This window comes from Rhinopithecus bieti, unplaced genomic scaffold, assembly GCF_001698545.2.
Source record: "Rhinopithecus bieti isolate Rb0 unplaced genomic scaffold, ASM169854v2 scaffold_42380, whole genome shotgun sequence".
In the NCBI taxonomy this organism is placed as follows: domain Eukaryota; kingdom Metazoa; phylum Chordata; class Mammalia; order Primates; family Cercopithecidae; genus Rhinopithecus; species Rhinopithecus bieti.
The window spans coordinates 313605-323048 of record NW_016818327.1 but is presented as its reverse complement, the minus strand read 5'-3'; the positions used below and the strand labels follow the sequence as shown (position 1 = coordinate 323048).

General features: G+C 36.2%; 1 protein-coding gene across 1 annotated transcript in view; it reads right to left on the bottom strand.

The window, feature by feature from the left end:
- The window catches only part of CADPS2 (calcium dependent secretion activator 2), a 366001-nt gene that overhangs the window by 91419 nt on the left and 265138 nt on the right, over positions 1-9444 (bottom strand). Inside the window, 1 exon segment of the mRNA XM_017856925.1 lies at positions 8277-8399. Within this exon segment, the coding sequence (XP_017712414.1) occupies positions 8277-8399 (123 nt within the window).

Here is a 9444-nt window from a genome sequence, read left to right as displayed (position 1 = left end):
CTGTGCCAGTTGAAAATATTTTATAACATGTCTTAGTTTCACAAACAGGTATGATACACAAAATATAATATTTTTTAGCCTGAGAAAAATTTTATAGGTACAAATTAAAATCATACATTTGGCACTGATGAATGAAATACAAAATAGAATTAAAATGTACAAGGACATTTATTCCTTTATAAAAGAAATACATGATTAGTTTACAACATTTAGAACATATAAAACAAAAAAGAAAAATTATTTCTATCTCATAATTTAAACATATCTATTCTGAATTTTTTGGTGTATTTACTTCCAATATTTCTTTTGTTTCTGTGAATAGAAACATTAAAATATTTAGTATCACACTTTATAATATTTTCCTGTGATTTCACTTTTAATATAATAGCATAATCTTCTGCTATAAGGATATGCTGTTATTTATTTACCTATTACCCTACTAAAATGGCTGTTTTCAATTTTTTGCTATTCTCAATGATAGCGTAGTAAATATTTTTACATAAATATATTTGAATATAGTACTGATTATTTCCTTAGGATAAACTTCTAATAATTACTGGATTAATAGGTATGCATTTTAGAGCCTTCACACATTGCAAACTGCTCTTTATGAAAAGTGTTTGCTCACATCCATTCTCCATTCAGCAGCCAGTCATCATTTCATTTATTTTTTTGACAGGGCCTCACTCCTGTCGCTTAGGCTGGAGTGCAGTGGGTTGATCTCGGCTTACTGCAACCTCTGCCTCCCAGATTAAAGCGATTCTCATGGCTCAGCCTCCCAAGTAGCTGGGACCACAGATGTATGCCACCACGCCTGGCTAGTGTTTTTGTATTTTTAGGAGAAACAGGGTTGCGCTATGTTGGCCAGGCTGGTCTCCAATGCCCGGCCTCAAGTGATCTGCCAGCTTTGGCCTCCCAGAGTGCTGAGATTACTGGCATGAGCCATGGCGCCTGGCTTCAAATATGAATTGGATTATAACAGGAAGATACAAATCACATAAAAGGGGATTGCAAAATTTTGACACACTATTTTCTTAAGAACTGTTCATGTTTATAAAAATTTCATGTTTCACGTTTATAGTAAATATGGCCTTAAAATAATAGATATAAAATAATAATCAGTAACTAAAAAGATTGCCATGTAATTAATAAGAAGATGGTCAAAGCTGACTTAAGGAAGAACAGTATAGTATAAATAATAGATTTGAGAGTTGGGGACATTTTAATGCCTGGTTCAATGCTGTGACCAATATATGAATGCGAAAACTGGTTGGGAATGGTACGCATGATGAAAATTGAGCATATTGTTTTTTGCAAATATTACCTTTGAATATTTTTTGGTTAAATATTTGACAAAATGGTTGTATGACATAATGTAAAAACACACAAAAAAGTATACATGATTTTATTACACAGATCTTGCGCCTATCTTTTGTAGCTATAGTGGTGACAAAGAAAAGAAGAACCTGAGATTCCCAACTCTGAGTAGAGCAGCACAGAAAAATGCAGCCCTGCAAAGAGACATTTTCAAAATCTCACTTCCAGTTCACAACCAATATCTTTGCAAAAGGTTAAAACTAAGAAAATAACAGTCATGTTAGTTCAGGTTGTTTCAGGACTCTGAGAAAAATTCCTAAAGGTCTTCTTAAAGTTAACTTGGAAGACAGAGCCAGGATGAGGAATGAAATAAAATGGAATACATCTTTTTTTTTTCTTTTTTTTACAAAACAGTTTCAGGTTAGCAAGATTTTGCCATCAACTGGAAAATCTCATTGTTTTGCAGAAGTATATATTTATGTCTCAAGTTGTACTCCTGATGATATTCTTAATGAATGTAAGGCAATCTGTGATGAACGCCTCTTCTCCTAATGATGGTTTCAGAACACTTTAAGCAATCACTGTCCTTGAAAATGAAAGCAACAGTTTCAGTTACCTTGAGAATACAGGGTCTGGTCTACCACCTGTCCCCTTCTCTTTCTTGCCATCCTGTCCTGGGTTGGTAGGAAGATGAGGGGCTGTATAATTCCCTCCCTAAGGTATTACTTCCTGTGGTGTGGCTGAGGTTCAACAGCATCAGGGACTCCAAAAGGGAGGAGAAAACCTCCCTCAGCAATGCATCTGTCTACAGGGTACTAAACAGAAATCATGATTATCTGGGTTAAAGTTCTTTTGGCTCTAATGCTAAGCCACTAATTAGTGTAAATGAGATGGCAGAGGCAGAAGGCAATGTTTAATTTGCTTAAGAGGGAAATATAAAACAAACCTTGATTTTAAGTACTTCAGCTTATAAAACTTCCTACCAACAGGGTATGGTGGCTCACACCTGTAATCTCAGCAGTTTGGGAGGCCAAAGAGGGTGGATTACCTGAGGTCAGGAGTTCGAGACCAGCCTGGCCAACAGGGGGAAACCCCATCTCTACTAAAAATACAAAAATTAGCTGGGCGTGGTAGTGCACACCTGTAATCCCAGCTACTCAGGGGGCTGAGACAGGAGAATTGCTTGAACCCGGGAGGTGAAGGTTTCAGTGAGCCAAGATTGTGCCACTGCACTCCAGCCTGGGTGACAGAGTGAGACACTATCTTAAAACAAACAAACAAACAAACAACTTCCTACCAAAGTTCCAACGATAAATAAACTTATACAGGATTAATAATACAAATAAGCAATACAAATATGTGGCAGGCTGACAATACTTGGAAAGCCTGTTTTATCAGTAAATGTAGTTTACAATGGCGGCAGGTAAAAATGAACCCTGAACCTAGACGCAGAGTACTGAGCTTTTGAACTCAGTGATGATACTTGAGTGATAACGGTCAAATCAGTTCACTGGGTACATTTCCATTTATTTATCTGCAAATTGGCAATAACAATACTTGCCCTAACCTCTCCCAGTGTTGTTGTGGCAATCAAATAAATACAAAAGTTTATTGCTGTACAAATGTAATAACTGACTACCATAATCAGTAATTACAAATATGTGTTGAAATTCATATAAATCTTATGTGAGTTTATGTGTTTTAAAAATAATATCCAACACGAATTAAATGGTGTTTATGTGCCAAGTACTGTTCTAAAAGTTTTATAAACATCATCTTACTTAATCCCCCAAACAACTATTTCAGGTAGATGGTACAATTAGCCTTACTTTATAGGTTAGCAAACAGAGATTAAATAACTTGCCCAAAGTCATACAGTTGGTAGATAACAAAGCAGTGATTGAATCTAAGTCAGCTGGAGTCTAGAGATCAAGTTCTTACACATATAGTGTATTCTTAAGAGAGACACATATGGCACATTGCCATCTTTCTCTCCATCCATCCATCCATCCATCCATCCATCCATCCATCCTCAGCAGATCAGACCACTGTTAATATCTTTTGATTTATGGTCTGACTTCTTTATATATTTTCTAATTTTTAATAAAGCCTGAAGCTTTTGATAACTTTTTTATTTTTTATTTTTATTTTTTTTTGAGGCAAAGTGTTGCTCTGTCGCCCAGGCTGGAGTACAGTGGCACAATCTCGGCTCACGGCAACCTCTGCCTCCCAGGTTCAAGTGATTCTAATGCCTCAGACTCCCAAGTATCTGGAATTACAGGTGCCTACCACCATGCCCAGCTAATTTTTGTATTTTCAGTAGAGATGGGGTTGTGCCATGTTGGCCAGGCTGGTCTTGAACTCCTGACTTCAGGAGATCCACCTGCCTCAGCCTCCCAAAGTGCTGGGATTATAGGCGTGAGCCACCGCACCTGGCCTTGATTACTTTTACTCTCAAAATATAACAAAAATTTATAATTTAAAACAAAAAGGCTGCCTAAATGAGCAAAAACACTGAGTCTGACTTTGAAACGTATATTGTGCCTATTTACTCCCCAAGACAAGATTAGTTTGCAATTCTGTACTTTGTAGATGATCCTAAAGGCTTTAGAGACAATCCAGTGTCTATAGTATCCCCTGCCCCTGACACACACATACACACATATTCACATATTTAGGGACATGATTCTGAGGGCCATATTCTTAAAATATTTAAGTTCTCTTAAGGGACAGACAGAATGAACAGGTGACACCTATTGTCTAATCATAAGTTTTTTACAACTCCTGTGATTCACTGATAATCAGGTTGATAAGCATAGATACAGCAATAACCAAGTGAGGTGATGAGCTGAAAATGTTCCAAAACATATGAGAATGTAAAGTATTATCCTCATTCATATATATTATAAATCAGTAAATAATGAACAAACATTTTTGGTAGAGCATTCATGCTCATGTAATTGGTTTTGAGAGTCATTGCTAAAAAGGGAATTCTACTTCTATACCTGAGTCATATGCAAGTTACTTGCTGGTCATCCTCTTCCAAGATGAGGGCTATTTGTTGGTCCAGAGGCTAATATAATTTTAAATTTAAACTTATCCTAAAAAAGGTTTATCTCATTGACTATCCAGATATAAACCATGTGTAATTGAGGTCATTTCAACTGTTGAGACTATTGTAATCTAGTTAGTAGACAGGACATCGATTTTGTTCATGGTCAATTCTTTCGTATAACAACACTTCAATATATTCCTTAGGCAGGCATGCATGCCAGTTGGAGAGGAATAAGGATACACAGAAACAACAAAAATAAATTTAAAAAATTAAATACCCTTTCTCTTTACATTAGAATCCAACCAGAAGCATAATTTGGTTCAGATACTGATGTTTAGGGGAATGCACATATACACAAATATGTGTGTTCACACTGAACTCTCACTGTCCAGGCTCTTGTTGAAGCAGCCCAGCAAATGAATCAACCATTTGCAGTGAACTGAGAGCTAGCTGTCTGCGTTACAAATACCAAACTACTGCCAAACAACCTTCTTGCCCATGGTGGAAGGGATATGGTGGATTACATCGTATTTAAAATATTTTAAGGATCTTAAGTCAATATTTTGCTGTAGTAATAAGCAACCAAGTAATGACTTGAGTTGTGCTCATATTTTTCATGGTCCCTCCCTCTCAGCCCTTCTACTGATATTCTCAGCACTCCATCCATCCCCCTTAGGCAGAGTCCTTGGATATATACCAGAGTACAAGGAAAGAAGAGAATGACAGAATGGAAAGGGACATCACCAGGTTTGCACTGTGATCACTACCCCATGCATCTACATCCCTGTTGCAATGCTGCGGTTCAAATTTGTCAGCAGAACCAAGGCAGGACAATCACTCCTGCCATTCTACTTAAATTGCAAGCAATGTGGCTTATTGGAAAATGTCCAGGTCTGGAGTCTGGCCTGAGTCTTCACCCAGTCACTCACTAGCTGTGCACCTCTGGCAAGTTGCTCAACTTTCCTGGGTCTGCTTTCTTATCAGTATAATAGTGTGGGGGGTGTAATGGTGAGGGACTATGGCTTTTCCAGAAGGCATCTGACACCTCCTAGCTCTGTCAAAGCAAGGGGCTTTTGGATGGAGAGTGGTCAGATCAGTTTGCGTAAAATATCTGGTCAGAGACGGTCTGATCACTGAAATGTGGAGGCAGCCTTAAAGATTTTCTGGAAAGGAACTTAAACTATCTTTCTAAGGAGAAAACATAGGAATTTTGCAGAAAAGCCTGAGAAGAGAGGTTGAGAGGCCTTCAAAGAGAAGGGAAAACTGCCTGATAAGTTACTGTCAAAGATCTAAAGGACATGAAACCTGCTTAACTGAGAAATTGCTGAAGGATAGAAACAACCTCTTGGCCCTGAAAAGTAAACTGCCACTGTGGAGAGAGGGAGAATGAAAATAAAGGGAGCTGACATGCGAGCCACTTGAAGGTCTCTTTGAGACAGATACATTAACCTCCACCACGGGAGCTGAGCCAGGTGCTCTTTCATGGAGCAAAGGAACTCCAGCTTGAACATCCAGCAAAACAAGTATCAGTGCAGAATGCAATCCACCAATTCACTCTGGAAGTCAGTCCGGAATCAGACGAACTCACTCCCCAATATTGTTCAGAGAAAACGTGAGATTTTCTTTCTTTCTTTTTTTAAGGACATAAAACAACCAAAGACACAAACCAAATATCAACATCCCTTCAGTCATGTTTTACATAGATGACCATCATAACTATGCATGCAATTATTAATAAGATACATGCACAAAACAGTATAACAAAATCAGCACATTCAAAGAAAATAGACTGCAATTTCAAAGAAAGGACTAATTGGCTTTAAAATGAACTACAATCAGAGTAGATTGTATTTTAAATTCACATAAAAGAGGTATCCTATGCTAATAAAATAGTGGAAATCATTTTACTCACCTCTCTTCCCTGAGGGTTTCCAAGAATTTGGAAGCATTGCAGAGTAGAACAATTGCCATAGTGTTACAAAACATTTTTAAAAAAGGTCATCATAATAATCCTATATTTCAGTATATAGTATAGTGATATTTATGAATAATGATTATCTCTATTTAATAAAGTCAGCTGTATTTTGTGGGTTAGTAAATAACATATATATTTTAATTGTGTTTGGATACATTATACTTTGACAAGCATTTTAGTGATTGCAAGAAGTATAATTAACATTTAATTTTAGTTTTGTAAAATATTTGAGAATATTAGATATACCTGCTTTGCTGAAATATACACTGCAATTGAATATCCAATTATTAATAGATTTTTTAATTCAAAAAATCCTAATACTCCGATAATAATGCCTTTTAACAAAAGACAAAGACAAAACATACATATATTTTATCGCATAATCACTTTCATTGTAACATAGCTGTGGTACCAGCCTAGAAAAGAACCTCCTGGGAATTCATTTCAAATTATTGAAGCAGCTGTTTCTTCAGTTTAAAATAAAATATCCATAACAGGTTCACACATGACAGATGCAAGCTAAAAACTAGATTCCACAGTGTGAGCTAAAAGCAGATGTTTTGAATGATCATATTTATAACCAGATATCTTATTTATAACCAGATACAATAAATCCTAGTTACCTATAGTAAGGATTCATGAATACTCTTTTCTATGAATTGGCTTAAAATGTAGTTCCTGTGGTTTCTTAGATTTTTTAGAACTAGGCTTCATTAAATACAAAAATTTTGTAAACTCATATGTATTTGGTCTTTTTTATTCTTGCTCATTTCATGTGCTTCCTCAAGAATAAAAGCACTGTCAGGGCACTGATATTTATTATATCTATTTAGTGCTACACATTCTCCCCACCCAACTCAAAGTCAGAAAACTCTTTCATTTTGTTAATAAACTCATAGCTATTAGAAAGAGTGAGAATTTAAGTCTCAGAATAAGCAGTTTGCCTGATGAAAAGCCACTCCAGATCTTTAGTGAATGTTAAGATGTAATTAGAACTTTAAAAAATTATAAACAATCCAGGTTTGATGAAAAATTAATTTTAAAAGTGAAAAGTTTGATATTAAGAGTGAAAGCCTAGAGTTATCAACCATACAATTATGAATGTCTTCTACTAAATTTTTGTTTTATAGTGTATCACAAAATTTCCCCTTTCATGTTAACTTACATTTCTAAACCAAAGCAATCATGGCATAGGGGGAAAAGCACATGATGCAGCACTGTAAGATGGGTTTGTGTTCTATCTTTGACTCTTACCAGTTACGCATTCGGACTGAAGGCAATGCAGGTTGATTAATTACAGGACTTTTCTGTAGCCCTTGCTGTTAACTAACTGCATTCAATGTTAACTAACTGCTCTCAATGAAAGGCAGGCAAACTATGGAATTATGAGAGAAATAGAGTGAGATTTCTTTCCTTTGATGCTGCAGTCTTGCTATTACCAATGAGACAGCAAATACAGAACCAAAAAAAAAAAAAAAAAAAAAAAAAAAAAAAAAAAAAAAAAAAAAAGCAAAGCCCTGTGGAAATTACCCCTGGTTTGGGAAATAAAAATCTCTTCCTGCAGAATAGCTCTGAAAGTTGCCTTAGGGTCATTGTAAGTCCTCTTGTGGTCATTAACTTTCCTCCTTCTTCAATAACTGATGAGCTAAGTTCTCATGGCACAGATCCCATCAGTGTTTGTTGTTAGGAATAAACATGAAATTATACACACACACGATTGTTTTATAATATATAGGAGTTAGGTTTTTAGAAAATTCACATATGTTTTCATATGTGAATGTGCAATAGGATGCACAATGATGCAGTGAAACACTGCTTATCATTGGTGCTTATTCATTAAATATTCAGATATGTATCAAGACTATGGGCAGGCCACTTATTCAGTGTAGCCACCACCATGGCGAAGCCTTACATATAGCTTTATACTACAGTGAGAACAGGTCATCACCTCTGCGTGATGCTCTTCATTCTGCTGTAAGACTTCTATGCAGAGCTCTGCCAGATGAAGAATCTCTTCCAGCTTTCTAGCAGGAGATGCTTGGTTCATGGTCTCTATATGAAAAAAAAATCATAATCATGTTACTTTGAAAATAAAAAGCCAAACATCTTTGAAGACATAATGATGAGACTAGAATGTTGAAATAGAATAAGAAACAAGAAATACAAGAGATACAAATGAATACATTATTTAGAAAAAAAAAAACAGTTCACCAGATTGCAGAAAATATTTCACCCACAAAGCAATGACAGGGAACTGCAAGTGCTTTGCCATTTAATATATAAGAACAGGTGCATCAGCATATTAGATGCTCAACTTCTGCAACAAACAAGTTATAATTCTCCTCAAGGTCAGCAACACAAAGAGAGCAGATACCACAGTCTTTTCTTTCTCTCTGTATTGTATTATCAGTACAATACCTTTCTCACCAGATGAGTCATTCCTGGCATTAGCAAAACTCATGCTTTTTTGTTGCTATTTAAACTCCCAGCCTGAAATGTCTATAGTTCATGTTGATCTTAAATTCAAGAAGTACAAAGTCACCTAAAACAACTCTGACAGCGGGCAATTGACTGATTTCCTCCCTATTTCCCAGCCACCATCCCACTCCACCTTTTCAACTGAGGGGGTTGTTGGGGAGGAAGGCAGAAGTGTTCTTTGAAGCTGAAGGTTCTTTCAGCAGTAAGCTGAACTGGTATAAAAAGGGGAGACCACAATAAGACTAAATGTAGTTACCTGAAATTCTGCTACAGAGAAGGCAAAGTAGTTATTTTCTAAGATTCAGCAAGCTGGCAGAAATTAAAGAGGCCCTGTGTAATGAAACTGTTTCAAAACAATGTAAAGATCAGTTCCCAATAAGGACATTAAAGATAAATGTTGTCTGGGATTCATAGGCTCTTTCTCTTTGCCCAGTAAGGAGGCTGTGAGGAAAGAAAATCAAATTTTCAGTAAAAGAGATTCTTTTGGGGAACATAAAGGCCATTTTTTTCCCTGCAACAGTTTTCCCTTGATTTACTTCTTCCTAAAACCTCAGCCTTAAATTTGGAGGAGACACTTTCATTTGCTCTGTTCTAACGTATTCCCAAGGGATGTAAAATG